This window comes from Rissa tridactyla, chromosome 1 (genome assembly GCF_028500815.1).
Source record: "Rissa tridactyla isolate bRisTri1 chromosome 1, bRisTri1.patW.cur.20221130, whole genome shotgun sequence".
Taxonomy (NCBI): domain Eukaryota; kingdom Metazoa; phylum Chordata; class Aves; order Charadriiformes; family Laridae; genus Rissa; species Rissa tridactyla.
Window position 1 is genome coordinate 139,444,212 of NC_071466.1, and position 21,973 is coordinate 139,466,184.

General features: G+C 36.0%; 1 protein-coding gene across 6 annotated transcripts in view; it reads left to right on the forward strand.

Annotated features, from left to right (window-relative positions):
• CCDC91 (coiled-coil domain containing 91) overlaps window positions 1-21,973 on the forward strand; it is a 148,371-nt gene that overhangs the window by 93,348 nt on the left and 33,050 nt on the right. For all 6 annotated transcript variants that reach the window (XM_054214313.1, XM_054214304.1, XM_054214323.1 and 3 more), the window contains 4 exons: window positions 2,118-2,210; window positions 2,384-2,452; window positions 4,214-4,390; window positions 16,094-16,207. In XM_054214313.1, coding sequence (XP_054070288.1) covers window positions 2,118-2,210; window positions 2,384-2,452; window positions 4,214-4,390; window positions 16,094-16,207 — 453 coding nt within the window. The remainder of the gene's footprint in view (window positions 1-2,117; window positions 2,211-2,383; window positions 2,453-4,213; window positions 4,391-16,093; window positions 16,208-21,973) is intronic.

Consider the following 21,973-nt stretch of genomic DNA (forward strand, 5'->3'; position numbering starts at 1 on the left):
TTTCAGGTTTCCGTATGATAAAAAAGTTTTGGTCCCAATATCTGTATTTTTCAGGATTCTAAGTCAGCGGCAGATTTTTGAAAAGTAAACCGCTGTGTTGTGTGGTTGGGGTCATGCAGAAGGCTATAGTCATGAAAGTATTTTGTCTGCAGCGAGAACAGACATTACTTGTCTCCATTGGCCATGCATCCACATTCTATATTGTATTAATGCAAGTGTCTGCATTGTTTCAAGACTTCCAGGATGGGCTTTGAATGCCGTCATATATGTATATGTAAAATCAAATTTCTAAAACTGCCCTGAAGTTTAAAGGCTGAAAATTGTAGTCCCATGGAGAATGTTGTAAAATACATCTGGTAGCTGGCCCATTAAGGCAACTTGAAGTACGCGTACACAGTCTTCATGTCTAACTTAGGAATCTGATTGTCAGAGTCAAACTAGAATTAAATGCCTGCAAGTCTTTCTAATCTTGCTGAACAAGTTGACTGCCATTCTATTGTAGGTGTTTTAAAAATAGAGGTGATTTTCTCTAACTAGCTCTCTTTAGAAAGCCCCTCGCTGATTCTTGACTGAAGCAAATAAAGTTTCAGTCTCTTAATTGACGGTACTAGGCTTTGATTTGTGGCATATGTCTGATAAAATATTTGCATATGTTTGTCTTCTATTGTGTCATTCTTTCAAATGAAAGTGAAATAACAGATTGGTAGTCTGTGCAGTCAGTCAGGTGAAGAGTCATGGAGATCATTTAACTAATAAAATCCATTTATTGTTTCACCCTTGAGTTACTGGGAAAAAATAATTTCTGTAAGTGCCCTGATAGTTAAAGCTGATGTCTGAAAATACCGAGGCCACAAGAAAAGTTAGTTACACATCATTAAGTATAACCATGATGTGAATTTCACCACTCCTTCCACAGGTGTTTTCCATTAGAATATGTCTGCTCCATTCAGACCTATTTTAAGTAAATTCACAAGGAAATGCCTCTTTACATGTTTATCCTGGAAAGGCAGATAGGTGTTTTATTTTATAAAGCAGTCTAGAAGTTTTCTATTATATTCTTCAAATGAAAAAATATTTTTCATAACATAGTATTGCAATTTGGTAATGTGTTTCTAGCTGCCATTAGAGACATTTATATTTAAAACATAATAAAATTCGTGTAACAGATGACTGTTTCTTAGAAATGCTTGTGAAAGGAGTATTTGCCTGCATACACGTTTGTGTAAAAATTTTATATTCGTTATAAACATTTTTATTAATATAAAACTCTACTGTTATACTTTTCTTTTGGTGATCTTGTAGAATATTATTAGGTACTGATACTATACTTTAAGGTTACAATATATCATCTCTTAAATAACATGTTAAAAAGTGTACTGATTTGCTAGCAATTATCTCATGACAAATACCCTACATCAGTAATTTCCAGTAACAGGTTTTAGTTTTGGAAAGCAGCTTAGCTCTTACAGGTAAAACCCACATCTTTCAAATGCTTTACTTGGTTTAGGGAAAACCAGATAAATGGGTTATGATTAAGAACAGTGGTGGATTATGCATCTACATATAGACTATTGGTCACTTTATTTCAATGTTCATTTTCTCCCTGAAAAAATGTTTTGGATTACGAGAAAATTAGAAGAAAGCAGCATTCTCTTTTGTTGTTGTTTCCTGGCTTTCAAAGTTCATAGTGTCACAAACGGTTGAAAACAATACATTTGCCTTCTGCCCTCTATACATATAACTCAGAAGTAATATAATTTAAATTCTGCAGCTGTTTAAATGAAGTGTTTAAAGTGTGGTGTTACTTAGATCATCTTTATAAATTTTATAATTGTTGCTTTTATATGGTGATTTCTTTTTTTTTTTTAACTTATTTCCTAATACTTTTCAGAATCAGGGGAAATATTAGATAGTCAGGAAGCTAAACATTTCTTATTACTGGAAATTTTTTTTCATGTCATGAAATCAATTAAAGGAGTCCTTTAGATGTCATTTAACTGAATCTACATTTTAAGTCATTTTGTAAACAACTGACGAAAAGTGTCCTGGATGAGTTCTTTTTGTCTGTTTTATTAGCGGACAGGGTTTACAATAATATGGATGTTTTCTCTCAATAGCATCAGCGACTTCTCAACATTTTGGAAGAAGAGAAGGAAGTGTTATCAGAAAAAATAGAAGAAGCTTTGATGCAGCAGTCAAAAAAACACAAGGTATTGTTTTTATTTATTAAAAAGAAAAAAAAGGGGGGATCTGATCTTCACTGTGGAGTTCATTGGGAATGATCCTGTCACAATCATTGACAGGAAGAGGAAGCTTTCTAAAGCACGTTGACTGTTTTAGCCACTCCTTGATTGTGTATTGCGGTTTCATTTTCCATTTACAGGAAGTGCTTGACAAATGTTTGGATGAAGAAAGACAAAGAAGTAAGGAGGCTGTGGCAGCTGCTGCAAAGGTATCTCTTGTTAAGTAGTAGACATGCAATGTGGATTCTGTGTGTGTCATTGCAAATGCCGAGTTCACCAGCTCGTTCTTATTTCATAACTAAATTGGTCAATCTATGTTCTCATCTTTGTTTAAAAGAAGCTAGTTCATGAACATATCTGCTATATCCTATGCCTTGATACAGATAGTGTATGTAACCTATTTATATCTAAGATAACCTCTGAATTAGTTTATAAAAACAATTTTGCAGTTCAGTTGTTGGTGTTATCTAAATATCTGGTTTTGTGGTTTTTCAGTTAACAACATCAGTACATCTTGATTTGAAGAGATAGGTAGCAGGGTCAACTAATGATCTTAATAAGACAGCATTGTGTCTTATTTGACTTTTGTTAAATATGGTTATTTTCAATGAGGACAGAACTATTTTATAAGTCATATAAAAATTTGGGTATTTTAACAGGTTTTCAATTATTTTATGTAAGTTGATATTTGACTAAAAGTGAGTATTTACTTTTTTAAAGATGATTTCTTCAGTCTGTTTCGTTATTTAGTGCATTGGGGTTAGAACAGTAATTTTGTAAATGTTAAGCTATCTTTCATTTCTAATACTGATGTAGAATCCAGTACAAAATTTCAGTTGCGTGTAATGATCTGGGAAAACTAGTGATGTATGTTACTTTGCACAGTTGGTTAGGCTATATTATCATTTCCTGTATATCTTCATATGTAGTATGTGCACACTGGCTGAGCATGTCTCTGAATATCGTTCAGTTACACAAGAAACATCAGTTATGTGGTTGATATCTAGGGGAAACTGTGTATATAGTAAAATAATTTAATAGGGCACTTTTTTAACTTATATTTTTATTATCTTTTATAAATGTCTAAATAAAAAAAACAAGTCCCAATGAATTGCAAGAAACAGCTTTATTTATAAGTGTAGGTATTTGAGGAAGCCAGTATTTTTTGCCATTTGTAACTTCAGTTTGACCAGTTCCATAATCACCACCAAAGGGCATTGGGATGACTGGTAAGCTTATTGAAACTCGGAGGGCAGGTTGTCAGGCCATGTTTGTTTATTTTGAATTTCAGCCTGCCATTATTTATTCATAGATATTATGCAATGATTGTCTTGCTGCTAAATATATTTATGTGGCTCAGCATGTGTAAAGCTGTCCTTGTTACTTCAAATTCAGTGTGTGTCTTCTGATGATTTCATGTAATGGTTGAATATAGACATTGGGGAGAAAAAAAGATTAAACAGAACTTCTCATAGAATGCATCGCTAAGGAGCTTTGGGAGGGAAGACACAGTTGTTTTAAGTATGTGTTGGCTACCTTTCCACAGAAAGCGCTCAGACTGGGTTTGGATTTAGATATCTGTAGATAAGAGCAGGAATATCTCATGTATGGGAATACCAATCAGTGTAGGGAGGCCCATGATCTACCTAGTCTTACATGGCTCCTGCTGCATGTTTGTTGTGTTGGCATTAAGCAAACTAGTTGTGATGAATTCCCGCCTACTTAAAACACAATATATGGTTCTTGCTTTTAACTTCCTTTTTCTTTCTGTAACTACAAAGTCATTGCTCGGTGGCAATACCTGCTTTAGTTGCACCAAAAAATAAATTTAAGCTCATAGTTCAGAAGTGAAAATATTCATATCCCATGTTTTGTCAGCTCGTAGATCTCATTAGAAGAAGCAATATGTGTGAGTTAGGCACTCATATTGGGTATTTTGGTCACTTGTTTGTGCTTGATTTGTTTCAAAGGTTGAGAGAGAAGTAGTGCGGGAGGCTGTACTGAAAGCAGTAGAGGAGGAGAGGAGAAATATGGAGAAGATCCATGCAGAAGAAAGAAAAATGTGGGAAGCAGAACGTGACAGACATAAAGAGAAGATTGCCCAGGCTGTTTGGGAAGCAATGGAAGATCAAAGAAAGCATAATCAAGTGAGTATATTTTACCCTTCCGCGGACCTGCTTTATGTATTTTATTTTTTCTTTTGAACATCTTCCTAATGTTGTAGTAGATTTTCTTATGACATCTAGCATTTATCACTATGCCTAATGGATACTTGCAATGCACAGCTATCTTGTTAGTTTATCTTCATCTAGATTATGTGTATGGAGAGAAGTTGGTACATTCAGAACAAAATTCCTGTGACCTTTTCAGGTACATATATTGAAACGAGATGAATCATGCCCTTTAAGTGCCTGTTTTTGTCCACTGACTTCAAAAGGAGTCCAAGATGACTAGCTCAGCTGCTGGCATTTATGTTGTAGACAGTGTAGGTGACTTTTTTTTATACCTGTGGAAGAGAAAAGGTGTTATATTTGTTCCTTATTATGCTGGAATTCCATTGTCTTTCTTAGCAGAAAGATATTTTTCTAAGACAAAAAGTTGAATTGTTAAAAAAATAGAGGGTTGTGAAAATTGGAAACCTAAACCTGTAATGAACCAGAGTTACTTTTTAGAGAGGTGCTTCTGTAAGGATAATTGTACGTCTCTTAAGACAAGTTGAGAGGGTCATTCTCAACATTGCATTTAACAATTGTAGGAATTACAAATTAAATATGTTATAATAGCAGTTAAATTACTCTCCCAAAAGTTGAATTTTGTAGTCTCTGGTGCTGGAAGTATTTTTGGGGAACTTTGTAAGTTCACTAATTTCTTGGTGGCATACTTGGAATTTGATATTACTGTATTTTTTTATGTCCTGAGTAGCAAAAAAAAAAAAGGCAACAACAACAAAAAACCTTTAGAATTTGAAGTAAAATAGCATATCACGGAAGTTTAGAAATCAATTCTTTGGAAACAAACCCTGTTTCCCTTTCAGATACACAGAAAGTTGGTTTTTTGATGTTAAGCCATTATTATTCACTGTGTTGCTTACATTTCTAGTGTAAATAGAATGATTTTACTTTGTATATAGGTTGTTTACTTCTTTTGAATGTAAAGGTATCAAGTGGTAAGATGTCAGTTTTCAATTTTACTGTACCAATAAGCCTCCAGGCATTCAAGCTCTTCTTTACAACAAAAAGATAAGTAGCTGACTTCAAAGCTAAATTCAAGCTGAGAATAATTTCAGAGAATCCTAGAATCATCTAGGTTGAAAAGGACCTTTAAGATCATCGAGTCCAACTATTAATCTAAAACTGCCAAGTCCACCACTAAACCATATCCCTGAGCACCACCACGTCTACCCATCTTTTAAATACCTCCAGGGATGGTGATGCAACCACTTCTCTGGGCAGCCTGTTTCAAAGCTTGAAAACCCTCTCTGTGAAGAAACTTCTAATATCCATCCTCAAAAGAATTTCTGCTAAATGGCTGTAAGTTAAGAAAAGAGAAGATGCACATCAATGTAAAAAATTGGAAAGTAAAACTTGACAAGCCATTAGGCAAAAGGACAAAAGTTGATAAACTAAATGGGAAAGACATATTTTAAAAACTGCAACATCATTGTGTATCTGTAAAATGTTTCAACGACAAAAATGAGGAAAAATAAATTTCCATGTCATAATGGTACGATTTTGTTGGCTTCTCCTTTGCCTTATAGACCAGAAATTATTTTAGGAGTTTTGATTCTTTGTTTTAAAGAAGGAATTTACTGTCCACTAATTTTGTTTATAAAATAAAAGATGTTATTTTTTTCACAAGACTTTAAACACATGCACTAGAAGAACCTTGTAGAACTTGGTTATATAAGAGAAAGCAATTGTAAAAAACCTTAAAGTATGCTAGTTAATGTTTCTTCAGTCAGACAATTTTCACATAAGAGCAGTAAAGCTTTGAAGATCACAGTTCTGCTGGATCAGGTGGTGAGACTTCCCTTCATCTTCTAAATAAGTTGTTTAAAAGGAGAAAGGATGAATGTTTACTGTGCAGGAATGACACAGGTATTTTTTTAGACTTTTGTTGTTGTGGAGTGGCCAGGAAGGAGAGCCATAGTGCATGCAAATCTGGAAGCTTTACGCAGATTGCTTCTACTTGTTAGATATTCATGCTTGATAAAACTTTTTCCTAACAAATTGTTTGTCCTCAGTCAGATAGATGTTGAGCTTGCAAATAAGGAGATGCTACTTCCATAGAAGATTTATTTTATTAATTTAACATTTTCAGAGAAAAATCTGGGAACTTGGGGACAGTTTAATAAATACCTCATGATTAATATAAAATATTTTGTTACCAAATATGAAACAGCAGAGTAAAGAAGAACTTACAGTGAAAGTACGAACTAAGACATACTGAATTAATGTTTCGACTTTATGGAGCAATCTTGACGTACCACCTTCTCCTTTTTTTAAAATAAATTAGAGGATTAAAGTAACATGAGTATTTCATTTGTTTTCATGAAAGCTTTGACTGTTCCAGTGTCTTGGGGTCTTTACTTAGAGACATGGAATTTTTAATTAAGTTGAAGATATTATTCATTGAAGCCTTATAACACTGAAGGGGTAAGTGAGACGTATTACATCACCAAGGAAGTGGTTTTTTCTAGAGCACTGTCTCAAGGGGCTGTAAGGTATTAGAAGTCCAAAAGCCTTTTCTTTTGGTTGAGACTGGCAGCGTCTTCAGGTTTTATACATGTGTTATCCAGGTGCTTAGTGCTTTTATGAAAGAGATTTTTTTTTTTTTTTTATTGAGAAGAGGATTCCTAGTTTTGGGGAGGGTGAGCTTGCATTTTAAATCAGGGAGAATAAGCTCTTCTTGAGTAGTCTTTCGATTAAAGACAATGTTCATTTGCACAGTAACCTCATGATCCTTTTAGAACACATTGAAAAGTCATTATAGACGAGGAACTCATGTATTGAGCAGGCTAGATGTAGCTTGGCATGTCTCCAGTATTTATTTTTTTCCTCTTTTTGATACATTGTATGGCATTTTTTACAGTGGCAACTTCCCTGCAAGTAGAGCTTAATATGACTGGTAGTTGTCAGTGTTAAGAGTGCTTGGTGAAATTCTTCCACTAGGATGTTTTTTCTAGAATGCCTGTTTAAATAACAAAGTGGTTGCCTCCTAGGTAAGGAGAAAGATAACAGGTAATTTGACTGAAGCAGAAGCCTTTTCCCCAGAATTCAAAATTGCAATGAAGCTCCTGGGGTACAACGATAAACTTCAGTGAAAAAACAGCGGACCGTGCTCTCCTTTGTCATCTTCTTTCCGCCTATTTTTACTCTTTGAAAAAAATAAAATCCAAAAATTCTTTGAGGATATAGGATGATGAGACCCATACAATTTTGGATAAAATAGAGGAATGATATATTGCATTTATAAATAGTGGGCAATGCAGAGTAGCTAGAGCAGTAGCCACCATAGCTATAATGCTGTTGTGCACAGAGCTCTCTGCATGGTAGTTGTTATCAATTGACAAAGCTAAATACTCAGTTACATAAATGAGGTGAAATCACATGGGGGAGGAGGTGGGGAGGCGTTAGGGGTGTAGGAAGAGGAGAAAAGTAGCAAAAGAAGCTAAAGAGAATTTATGCACCACAATTTCTGTTTTAAAGAAAATTCATTAAAAGTAAAATGAAAGCTGTCAGCTGCAGGGTGAACCCTGGAAAATTTAGGTCCATGTCATAGCTTGAAATTAATAACTCTTCTAAGGCACTCAGAGTAAAGAATAACCTTTGTCATTTCCTGGAGGCTTAAATTTAAAATACTGTGTATAATCTACTGTAGTTTACCTGAATTCTCAAAGGAAAAAGAGCCTGAGTTCATCGTTGCCATTAGCCACACAGCAGATATGTTAGAGGCTCCAATGTTCTGAAGGCTGCAAATAATAAGAAAAAAACCTAGCTTTTAATTTATTAAAAGAACAAACATAAACTCTGCTTCCTCTTGGACATGAGCAAAAGCATTAAGGCAAAATGATCTTACTGATGGGAAAGTATTTCAGGAAAACTGAAGCTGCAGTGTTTCATTCAGCCAAGCCATAACTGATCTATACAAAGAAAAAATATTTTTGTAAGACAAGTTAACTAAAAGGCTTATGTAAAAAAAAAAAAAAAAAAAAAAAAAAAAAAAAAAAAAAAAAGTGACCTTCCCAATAGTCTTTGTTGAGTAAATCTCTAGGCATTCAAGACAAATGAACATGTTGACACTCCTGAGGGTTCATATTGTGGTGTTCTTTGCAGAACAATAAATTTGTAGTTTCTTATCTTGGAATGTATTAATGTAATTTTACTGGCAAACATCTAAATAGTTGAAAAAAATATGATTCTTTTATACTGTATGGGCTTTAAAGTATCTTTAATGTTCTTCCATAAGTTTATGAATACCAGTATATGCCATTGCTTAGAAGGTAAAAACAAAATGTCTAGAACACGTGGTACTTAATCCCAAAAATGAATGGCTACTTAACTGCTATATTAATAAAAATTTTTTGGTATTCATGCTCATCTGCTTGAGCGAGTGCTTCTGTTGATAGTTTTGGCAAGCCTGAATCCCAGTCATATGTAAGTGAACAAAAGATATGTAAGTTAAAGCATGAAGGCGTTGGCTGTATACTGGCTTTTTTTTCTTTTCTACTATTGCTTAACTTAACTGTTAATTTTTTGTTGAAAATTAATATTTTTTCTAAATATTTTTTTCTCACTGGTCTGTATTTGAGAAGGTTGGAAGAACTAATAAATAAAAAAGTTTATCTAAAAAGTTATTTCCCACTCTAGCTTTCAGTCAGTTTTATTAGCTGTAGAATGGCCATTTCTTACCCCTTTAATCTGTAAAAAACACATCTTTTTTTTTTCTCATGTGTCAAATCAGTAAGTGTATAATGAATATTTTAGATGATAGTATGAGGAAAAAAGAAAATATATGGGAATTATACATTTGTCTTATCTTTTTATTGTCCAATAAGGCTACTTTTGCAGATAGATTCCCCGACATGTCTTTTTAAGTGTCAAAACTATGGGATTTTGTTTATTGGCACCACAGTTTCCTTACCTTAAAAAATTAGGGAAGAGTGCAAGTACATGCCTTTTTCCTAATTTTGAAATCTGTGAATTAATTTCATATTGTGAATCCACTTATGTGTCTTTCTCTTCTTTGTTTGTTGTACACAGTATTTTTCAGGGTTGTTCTTGCAGAACTTCCCTCAGTTGATCTGTAATTTCTTTCTATCCTGTCTGTTCATCTCTTTCATACATGCACTTTCTCCTGAACTGCTTATTTGTAAACATTCATTCAACTGTTGTTCCCGTGATGATGATGCAAAAATGTGTTTCTTCTTTTACCACTTTAAGTGATGTGGTACACGGTATTCCCTAAAATTTTATTATGAAATCATCATCCTGTTTTTAAGACAGAGTTGGTTTCCAGTGATCTGTGCCTCCTGTAACTTGCAGAACTTGCAGCTTGTTTCTGTGTGATATAACAGGTGATCTGGTAATTTGGGCAAGGCAGGAGACAGGCTAGTTTGGGAACCCCCATTTTGTGGAGAGGCAGGATACCACTACGTAGCTGCTTGGCAGTAGTTTTCTGTGATACTCCATGATATGCTGCTTTAGCAGGATCAGGAACTATTGCCTCCCTGGGTTTAGATAGTTGTTTTATGCTTCCTGTGCAAGGTTGCCTCTTGGCTCATATCAAATTTGGAAGCCTAACTCGCTTTTTCCACCATGCCTATTGTGAGTGCTATTTCTGTCTACACTAAAAACACTGATAGATATCTTTGATATCACTTTATGAATGCATATAGTTCAATAGGCCTCTTAATCTTTCTTTTCTTCTTTCCCACTCTCCAAATACTTTCTGGTGCCTTCAGGACCAAACGTGCTGCTTGTTACTCTGGACTGTATCGTGTTTTTGTTTCAGATCTAATTGTAAATATAATTGTTTACAGGTTGCTGGTCTAGTGGAAGGGCAGGGGGGTTGGAACTAGATGATCTTTAAGTTCCTTTCCAACTCTAACCATTCCATGATTCTATTATTTAGGCATCATAGGTACAATCTCCACCTAAGCTCTCACTTTTCCTGTATTTTTATTAATGCATCTTTTTTTTCCCTGTCCTAATAGTTACAGTTTCTTCTTTCAGAATACTGACATAGTGATCATTTTCCAGCCCTTTACCCTCTATTTATAGTATTTGTTGTTAGATCAACTTTTACCTATAAAACGTTCGTGATATTGGCATTGCTTTCCCTTCTTTTATCATATTTTTGTACTTGGGAGGACTTCCACATGACATATAATATTAATTTCATTTCCTTAAATACATCCTCAAAACTTCTCATCTATGATAGACAAAGCATTGAGTGTGTTGTCAGTTAAGGGAATACAAAATAGTATCAGTTTGTCAGTCTTTCTTTCTCCATTTCTTTTTTGTTTCAACTTATACATAGGTTACGGAATCCTAAAGGGAAGGCAGGGTTTGAAATACTTCATATATTCTGGGTTTCTGAAGTTCCCAGCAAAATGGCATATTTGGTATTCGAATTCCAGGAAAAATTTTGTTAGACTTTGTAGAATTTTGATTGCGTGGGAGAGTGTTAATCTTTGGAAGAAAAAAAGATATTTTTTCAGCAACAGGCTTGGACTATCATAACGTTGTTGTTCATGTTCAACATCTTGTGGATTCATACAAGAAGCTGTTGGGGTTTTTTTTCGCAGTGTCATGATTCCTACCCAAATAGGCTATTGATAATATAGTATCGTGTAATGTCCTGGAGAAGAACTTGCTCTTCAAAGGATGTCTCCAATTTCTGTTGTCTTTACTATATTGTTCAACTTTCAGCGGGAGTGTTTGCTTACATTTCTCTCAAGATGATATCCAACCAATATTTTCAGTTTCACTTTCTTCTTGCTTTTCCACCTTCTTGCAGAAATATTAGTATGTCCAGTGTTTATGGAGACCATGGTGATTCTGTAAGGATACAGAAAAGCATTTTTCATGGGGGAAAAGAAAAGTTTTATAATCTTGATTGTGTGAGGAAGCACACAACTTAGTAGCACTGCGTGGAAAGAGATTCCTGCCATTAGATCAGGTTTTTTTTTAATATGCTTGCAAAGTCTGGAAGACAAATATGCCACTGCATGCAGACTTTAACCATGTCTGACTTCAGATGTAGTTTGTAGTAGTTTATAACCACAGACGTTATAATTTGAGGGTTACTATTTTCTGAGAAACCACTAACATTGCAGTCTGTGGTTGCATTTCCTAGATAAAATTTAGTACTGCCACCTGATCCTTGTGTGGAAACAAAAGAATTTTCCTATAAAATTGCAAACCATCATATGGCTGTGTTTTGTGTGTTGGTTTTTTTTTTTTTAAATACTGGCTGGAGTTCTCTGGTATATACAGTACACTTTTTTCTTTCTGTCTTCCAGCAGATATATATATTATGATTACGTGATTGTGATTCCTAATATATGGTTGAATATGATTTGCCAATTGAGTACATTAATGACTTCATTTTATTTTTTTTTATTTAGTATTCAAATCTTATAACTGGTGTCAAGCACACGTATTTAGAGTCCTGTAAAAGAAGCTAACTCGGTGACTGTAATGTAGTGCTCCAGCCTCTGATCAGATATTTAGGAAAAAAAGAGGGAGAAGGGGGGGAAGAGTTGCACCTCAAGTGCAATTTGTGGAGAGCTCTTCGTCAGCTTCTTACAGGAACCTGGGTTTTCCCATTTTCTTGAATCTGTTACAGTAACGCTAAGAGCTTCAAATAGTGCTGTACCCTTTTTAGTTAAAGATGAAATAAGGGCCTATTTTTACCTTTGCAACCAAAATTTAAATTAGGATAAAATCTAAAGGTAGATATAGCGTAATGGGAAAGAGAGAAGAAAGAGATGAAGGAAAAGTACATGATGCACATGCAGCGAAGACTTTGTTAAATAGTAGTGATAGGTAATATCAGAATTTAAATAATCTTCATATCAGTTCATAATTTCCTGTAATGACTGACAAAAATAGAGCGAAGACAGCCAGTGACTTTGAGAATTTAGAGGAGAGCACTTTGTGAAAGGTCATATAGAAGGAGGAGTGAAGATTATTTCACAGAAGGAAAAACTGATATCACTGATTAATTTGAAGGACGGGGGAAAAATACATGACTGAGTTGGCTAGGGGACTGGGTGTCATATGATGTTTGCTCTTTGAAGCCTTCTGAAAACTGGATGGAAAGGATAGAAGAATTTTCTTCCCAGTTCATTGATAATACCACAGCAAAGCTGTCTTTTGATAGTCTTGAGTGGTCTGTCATTGTTACACAGAATTCTATGTTTGGCCATTGTGAGCTGCAAGTAAGGGACAGTGCAAACTAAATCAGCCGCTTCAGTAATATTGTTAGTGGTTGTAATGTCTGTTTTTTAAGACATAAGCCTGGGAAGAACACTGTGTGTTTTTTTGTACTGTTTCATGTCTCCTGAATTTAGCAAGCAGGATAATGTTTAAACTCAGTTGAGAAACAGGCATTCAAATCACAGACAAATAGAACCATATGATTCCTCTTAGAGTATGGTTGATGAAGTTTAATCGCCAAAAATAAGAAGTGTTCTGGACTATTACCAGGAGTCTGGTAAATACAAATGTTGGGATTAAGAGCACTAAAGTACATGTCTACAATCGTATGAGGTTGTCCACTCTGATGGCTACATGATCTGTCTTTTGAATTACCGTTGTCATAGCAGACTGTGACTGTTGAGGTCATTTTCAGATGATAAGTGAAGTCAATCTGTAACTGAAAGAGTGAGATTTCCATTTTGGTTTCATTATGTACCCTATATTAATTTTGTGTTATGAAGTGATAAATGTTTATTTATTTGGAAGATACATCAGTACTTCTTTTGGTTAACTAGAACACGGTAGGTGAATCATAAAATTGTTTAGGTTTGAAAAGTCTTTTAAGATCACAGAGTCCAACTGTTAACCTAGCACTGACAAGTCCACTACTAAACCACGTCCTTAAGTGCCACATCTACACACCTTTTAAATACCTCCAGGGATGGTGACTCAGTCACTTCCCTGGGCAGACTGTTGCAATGCTTGATAACCTTTTACGTAAAGAAATTTTTCCTAATATCCAATCTAAACCTCCTTTGGCGCAACTTGAGGACATTTCCTCTCATCTTGTCACTTGTTACTTGAAAAAGAGGCTGACACCCACCTCGCTACAACCTCCTTTCAGGTAGTTGGAGAGAGCAATGAGGTCTCCCCTCAGCCTCCTTTTCTCCAGACTAAACAATCCCAGTTTCCCTCAGCTGCTCCTCATAAGACTTGTGCTCTAGACCCCTCACCAGCTTCGTTGCCCTTCTCTGGACCCACTGATTACCGTTTACCATTTATGCGAAATATGAATGCACTAAGTATGCTTGGTGATATTGTTAATAGATGTGTGTGTCACAAATCCCTGCTTCATTCTGCAGGCGCATCACTAGTGTATCTGCCACTTCCACTTCTGAATGTCTAGCACAAAAGCATAAGAATTGCAAAGTCCATTACCTGATTTCTGAGACACACTCTGTCTCCCTCTCACCCCTGCAAATCATTTAACATTGTGTGATTATTTTTACTGGATGTTTTGTAGTTTTCTGAAAATGTTACATTGTTCTATGGTTTGTTTTCAGTAATCTTAGGTTTGTGACTTCATTTTCCTGAATTTTGGAAACAAACCACTTGGCTAAATAACGTTACTACTTATTGCACGAGTGGCTTTGGGATGCTGGGACTTAAGTTTTAGGACATGCTGGCACTTAAGTTTTAGGAGTCAGTACTGGGACCAGTGCTGTTTAACATCTTTGTCGGTGACATGGACAGTGAGATTGAGTGCACCCTCAGCAAGTTTGCAGATGACACCAAGCTGTGCGGCATGGTCGACACGCTGGAGGGAAGGGATGCCATCCAGACAGACCTGGACAGGCTTGAGAGGTGGGCCTGTGCAAACCTCATGAAGTTCAACCAGGCCAAGTGCAAGGTCCTACACCTGGGTCACAGCAATCCCAAGCACAAATACAGGCTGGGCGGAGAATGGCTTGAGAGCAGCCCTGAGGAGAAGGACTTGTGGGTATTGGTGGATGAAAAGCTCAACGTGAGTCGGCAACGTGTGCTCGCAGCGCAGAAATCCAACAACATCCTGGGCTGCATCAAAAGAAGTGTGTGCAACAGCTCAAAGGAGGTGATTCTGCCCCTCTACTCTGCTGTCATGAGACTTCACTTGAAGTCCTGCATCCAGCTCTGGAGTCCCCCACATAAGAAGGACACGGACCTGTTGGAATGGGTCCAGAGGAGGGCCACAAAGATGATCAGAGGGCTGGAGCACCTCTCCTATGAAGACAGGCTGAGAGAGTTGGGGTTGTTCAGCCTGGAGAAGAGAAGGCTCTGGGGAGACCTTATAGCAGCCTTCCAGTACCTAAAGGGGGCCTACAGGAAAGATGGGGAGGGACTCTTCATCAGGGAGTGGAGCGACAGGATGAGGGGTAATGGTTTTAAACTGAAGGAGGGGAGATTTAGATTAGATATTAGGAAGAGATTATTTACTGTGAGGGCAGTGAGACACTGTTGCCCAGAGAAGGGTGCTCCATCCCTGGAAGTGTTCAAGGCCAGGCTGGATGGGGCTTTGAGCAGCCTGGTCTAGTGGGAGGTATCTCTGCCCATGGCAGGGGGATGGAACTAGGTGATCTTTAAGGTCTCTTCTACCCCAGATCACTCTATGATTCTCTGACATTAACTTTGGTACAGGAAGTTGTTTCCTGAGCAGATAACTTACACAGATAAGTTGTATTGGCGGTGATAGAGGTGTTTTGAGAAGTGGTTTCTAGCTTTCTCTACTGTGATGCATTTCTAGTACTGAATCAGATTTGATATCGGGCAATTCTAATTTGGGCAGTGGGTGAGTGTCCATTGTTGCTTTTTACTGCTGTGTACAGAATTACCCTGGCATTTCCCAAGGTTTGGAAACAAATTTATTGTCATAAGGACTCTGGTTATTGTGATGTTGGAAAAGTCCTCATGTAAGTTCTGAACATCCATGCAATATGGAGAAAAGGAGGCTGAGAGGCGACCTCATTGCTCTCTACAAGCTTCCTGAGGAGGGGAAGTGGAGACAGACGTGCTGATCTCTTCTCCCTGGGATCCAGTATCAGGACATGTGGGAATGGTTCAAAGCTGCTTCAGGGGAGGTTCAGACTGGACATTGGGAAGCATTTCTTTACCGAGAGGATGGTCAAACACTGGAACAGGCTTCCTAGAGAGGTGGTCGATGCCCCAAGCCTGTCAGTGTTTCAGAGGCATTCGGACAATGCCCTTAACAACGTGCTTTAACTTTTGGTGAGCCCAACTGCTCAGGCAGTTGGACCATGTGATTGTTGTAGGCCCCTTCCAACTGGAACTACTCTACTCTACTTATAGCAACTAGTACATCCCTGGTTCTGTTGGAATATAATACCTCTATTTCTTCCTTCTGCTCTCAGGGAACATTATGTATTTATTACTACAGATTTGAGGTGATTATTTCACTCTTCTTTAGACCCTTTAGTGATTAAAGTACTGAATTTATAAATGTTTGTAAAGGTATTGCATACATTTAGGATAACTATAATTGCGAAAGGAGCGTCGTCATGATAAAATTTTATTAAGAAAGGAAGGGATGACCTGTATTACATTTGTGAACTACTTTTAACAAGTTACATGTTTTCCTTTTTTTAAAAGGAAATTGTCAAGGAAGCATTAATGGAGGAGCAAAAACGAAATGAAAAGGCAATTGAAGAAGCAGTGAAAAGGACAAGAGAGGAACTGATGGAATATATTAAAGAGCAGAAAAGGGTGAGTTACCAGTGGTTAATGGGTTTCAGGACACGCAGTGAGAAATCGGTGAAGCTTATTAGTCCTGAAACCTGTCTTAAAATGCGCAAGAAAACAGAAAGAAAGGAGATATGTCTTCAGATTTGTCAGCGCTTTTTTCAAACAATTTGTTACTATGATATACTTCTTCATGTATATTTATAGAATTTTAAGTTTATCACAAGCCTAAAAGCAGAAAAGAATACATTAGTTAAAACTTATAGTATTTCTTATTACAGTAACTTAAAGATGGGGCATAAATGGAGTCTCTCAAATTCAAATTGTGATCTGAGTTCGGTTCATGGAAAGCATTTCATTATCAATAACAGATGCTATTTTATGCTTATAAATTAACTTTATTGTGCAGTTAGCATGCACGCAAAGGTTATTAACTTCTCCTCTCGACCCGTATTATATGACAGCCTGAAAATGTATTGGTATTCTATTGAGCATGATTTTATAGGCAGTGCACTGGTCTTGTTATGAAGTGTCAGAATGTTCTGAAACTTGGTTTCAGGCGTTCTGTTAATGCTATATACTTGCAGTTTAATGCTGTATATAAACAGTAAAATGTAACTTAAAAGACAGTTTAGTTTGCTTGCGGTACGAGGAAAAAAAATTAAAACAATTCTCCCCTTTGAGGCTCTTTATAAAAATAAAACCAAAAAAATAATTAAAGAAATCCTCTCTCATATTGGCGGTAGCGGACGAGATCAAATTAATTTATTTCAGTTTTCTGCAAAATCACTGATCTTGAACCTAATTGGTAATGTTGTCCTGAGAAGGAAGTAGAAAGAATGTGTTTGGCTTCTTCTATTTCCTGCTTTTATGGTCTGAATAGTATTATGGGAAATAGGATTTAACTTCAAAAATTTCTCTCTACTATTAGTTAAGATTAGTGTTGGATGAGTTCTCTTCCATTATACTGTGTGTGGAGAAGTTTTACGTTTAGCAGTGTGGGTCGTATTGGCAAACATTTAAACAGATGTCTGGGGAAAACATGATGCATAAGGAAGTTTAAGCTTATTTGTATCTGAAGTTTGTCATTTACAAAGGATAAGCTGTGGGGAAACTGAAAATAGGTCTATTGTTTTAAAATAGATTGTATCATAAATAAAATGGTCAATAGGACTACTAGTCCAGACCATCTAGTCTATATAATGCAGGCTCCTCACTGTTGACGGCTAGATCGCACCATTTTGAATTGCCAGTAATTTCCTGCAGGCACTTCAGTAGCAATTCGTCTGACTTTAATCTCTCAGATTTACATTTGCATCAGGAATGGAGACTTTATTCCATTTTCTTTCCACCGACACACAATTGGAGGTCATTACTGTTATTGCATTGTCTGGCTACTGTTAGTTTGTCTTGTCCTTGTGAAGTTTTCACAAATCAAAAAAAAAAACAAATTAAATTTGTTTTGTTTTGTTTTTCAAAAAAACCCCAATGAAAATATCATCTTCAAAGAAACAAAATCCTCAATGGGTATTCTTTAGAGCTGAGGAAGCCAGATTTCCTGCCTTTGATAAAGTTATTATCTAAGTAATTTAATGTCATAAGCATAATTTTTTTCCATTCCTAGGGTGTTTATAGATCCATTATGTTTCAAAGCCTTTCACAGATAAATAGCTCAGAGTTAAACTAGTTTTACACGTTTTGACATTGTTACCTACAAATGAGACACATTCAGTATCAGTCAAACAAAAAGTGATTTACAGTCTCTTTGTTCATATTTTCTTAGGCACAAACAAGCGTAGTTTAATGCGTTTTTTTAATAGTAAAAATGAGTGGTTAGTAAGAATAAAATTAAGAGGAGGAAATGGAAAGTAATGCAACAATATCATCATGCTAAAATGCCAAACATAAGACAAGAACAAATGCAAGTTGCTCTGTATTCAAGCCAAACAAAGTTGCTAAAGCTAGTGGAGAATTTGTTGGCAATTCTCCACCTTTGATTAAAGGACACTGCAAGCTAAAACAATAAATAAAAAGAAGCTGTGATGGTAACATATATTTTCACACAATAAATGAAAGATGGGCAATACATTGCAATTATGCCTTTTTCATATTCCAAATATCATCCCAATTTTTTAAAGATACATAGCACTGCACTGTAATCTTAGTTTTGTTTTCTCTGTGCTGTATTAAATTAAAATTTTGTACTAGATTATTATATTTTTTTTTTATGTTGCCATACATCGCAACTTAAGAATTTGGATAGCTAAGATGTGAAGGAAATTTCAGTCAGGAATTTGACTCTTTATTTTTTCGTAATTATTTCATAACAACCACCATGCTGGAGCAAGCTTCAAAACTGAAATAGAATAAGGTTGTCATATCTGTTCAAAGACACCTGTAGCTATCAAACCTGTGGAGGCTTATATAAACATTCATAACACCTTGAAGAACTCTTCTGAGTCAAATTTGAATACACTTGCTACAACTCTTAGCCAGACTTGCTTTCTCCAGCAAAGGTAAAATCAACATTATGTCCAGAAAAATATCTTTATTAATTGCTGAATATGTATTTGACTTCGTAGTATTGATACATCCTCGTTTACATGTAAATATCAGGAATGCTGATACTTATATGCAAACCTTCCTGCAAGTGGGGTGGGAAATGAGAGGAGAGAGGTGAATTGTAGCACACAGGTGAACGGGAGATAGGCAATGAAGTACGATTAAATGTCAATCCACTACTTTCACTTTTGTCATAAAAATAAATTTTATTCTTGGTTTGTATCCAGTGCATGGATACTGCACAGTAATGTGTGCCACCTATATCCATGAGACATGGATGTAGGGGGAAGCAAAATCTTTGAGTTTGCTTAGAGTGAGTTGAGTAAAGAGTAAGGAAGCACTTGTCCATGAGTATCCCAAGTCTGTCCGTTTTTGATATAAGCTCAAGATTCACGAACTCATTTGTCAGTCTTGTCTTTTGTTGCCTGAAGTTCATAATCCTATAACCTCTGGCCCTGCATTTTGTTCTTCGGTCATCTGATCGCTCTGAAAATGTGCAGTACTGTGACAGGCCCCGGCACGTGAAGTGCCCAAGATACAATAGATGAGATAGTCCAGCCGTTGAGGCTCACTGTGCCTGTGTTACTGATTGGACTGGGAAGCACTTACCAGCTCTTTGCATGAATTCTTTAAAAATTCTAGTGTTTGTTCTTATACTGAGTGTGCATGAAGGGGTTCCACATTATTAGCTCTGGGTTTTTTTAAGGGTTAATGGTTTTGTTTTGCTAATACATCATGCTGATGTGGTAGCATGCATTTGCTGGAGATCAGGACAAGAAGTAGAGTGTAATGGCATGTAAGCTATGGCCTAGTATTACAATTCCCAAACTGTGATCCCTGGACTGTGAGCCAGAGGCATAGCAGTCCCCTACCACCGGTCTGTAGAACTGTATTGCTTTTGTAATATCTTTGGTTAAAGACTCGATTAATGGGTTAATGATGCTTTCCTAGGAATATAAAGACAGGCTGGGCCCGTCCCTGCTCCCGTTCATGTGAGCTTCGTGTGGGGCTTTGGCCTATTCACTGAACACTCTGCTTCAGCTTGCTAGCGCTGAATCAAGTGACTATAAACATAGCTTTGACCCAGAGTTCCAAGGAACTTTCACATTTGTTGTTTGCTCCTGTGTGCAATGGAATTACGAGATTGACTGAAATTTTGTAGGTATGTTAAAAGTATTCCAAATAAGTGAATGGAAGAACGAGAGAGGCATGTTACTTTCCTGTGTAAAGTAATATTTGGACAACACCTTCGCCCGAGTCGTTTGCTCACACTCTGTCTCCTTTCACTGATCCAAGATGTGAAGAAATCAAGGTGCAGCCTGTACCAGATGCATCAGTCCTTGAAGCTGTAGAATGGAAGACAGGAATTGTTATAAGGTAGTAAAGGTAAATTATCAGAATCCATTGGTCTGAGAGAAGCCAAGCCAGCTGATTTACAGGAGTAACGGTTAATTTCTGCATAGGATATAAGCTTGAAAATAAAATGTAAAATAACAGGGAAGGTAGTACCTGAATAAAATAAAGTCAGTATTGCAGTATATTAATCTGCCCTGCTGCTGAATCTTATTTTAAAGTAATGAAAGCATTCCTAAAGGTCATGTTTTGGCTTTTTCTTTGTATTCACTGTGTGGAGCTACAGATTTTTCTTTTTATGCAGTTGAGTTTAGTACCTGCTGTTCTATGAAGACAATTCCTGAAAGATATTTGCATTTTATATGCCTGGCTGAGATGATTATTTTTAATTAATTTGCAGATAGAAAGCAAGAAAAGCAACTTAATAAAAACAATTTTTAAATAATTCAAAAAGTGTAAAAAGATTGAGTTCAGTGAATTTTCATCTGTTCCGGGTTTTCAAATGACATAGTTGAGATCTTCAATGCCAACGACTAATTAGTGGGGATTATTTTTTAATTTCTTAAAAAAAATTTTAGCTAGGTAGTCAAACGACATTTTGTGTTTCTGGCAGGTGAAATGGTGCTTGGATCCAATAGCATTGCAGCACTAAAACATACTGGGAAGTTAATATTTCCATATGAATTATACAGTAGAATGGAATACTTCAGTTGGAAGGGACCTACAATGACCATTTAGTCCAACTGCCTCTAGTCCAACTGCCTATACATTCCTTTACTAATCTCTGTGAGGCTTTATATACCATAACTGCATATAGAATAAAGAAAAAGATGGGCATTCGGTATATTATTAATATTTGTACTTAATTAGCTTTTGTGTATTTTTTGTTTTTCTGTCCTGTTGGTTGCATATGCTAGTATCATTAAACTTATTGTGAGCCAAAGGTCTGCTGTACAGTAGTTAGGCAAAAAATTCCCCTGCAATAAATATGAAAGAAAAGTAAATTACCTATTACCTTTTGATCCAGTTGTCAAAATGGACTATCCAGTGGAAAATATCCTTGTAGACCTGATCCTGCAAAAATAAGTTTGCATACTTTATTTTATGCACTGTAATTGATCCTGTTTACTTCAGATGGCATGAAATGTACAATTTTGCCATAAAAATGATGTCAGTATCAGTCAAGGAAAATGTGGAAGTGGTCTCACGCTCAATTCACTGCTATATAGTTAATGTTTAAATTGCTACTTTCAGTTCAAGTTTCAAACTGCAAATGTAAACTTGGTGAATTCCAAGCAAGGACCAGTTTTGGTTTTGTATGCAGGTATGTTGCAATTATTGTTAAATTTGTTAATTCTAAGGAGGGTGTATTACATTTTAAGATTGACAACTGAAATGCAAGCAGGTTTCATTTTTCTGTCAGTATTGTGTATTTAAAAAGCAAACAAGACCAATTTAGTTGTTTCTCAAAATCAGAAAGTACCAAATGAGTCCACTGAAAAAATACGTGGTAAAGCTGTTGCGAGTAGAAGTCTACTAATTTTTTTTGGTTTAATTTTTTTTTTTTTTACTACACATTGCTGATGAAGATTAGTAAACTTAAAATCTTGTAGGGGAGTGGAGGAACAGTAGGAAATATGAAGCTTGATTTTTAAGGTCAAATTCAAATTGTCTTTATTCTGACAGTTATGAAGTACATGTTCTGAAACTGTGTATCCTACTGCGTCTCGGGATTCAAAAGAGAATTTAAAGTTTCTATCATCGTCTCTCATTAGTCTTTTATCAGTGAGAACTGAAGCAAGAATGCATAGCCTAGCCATACATCACAAAAATTGCCCCAGCAATTTAGGAATTACTGACTAAAATATGATATTT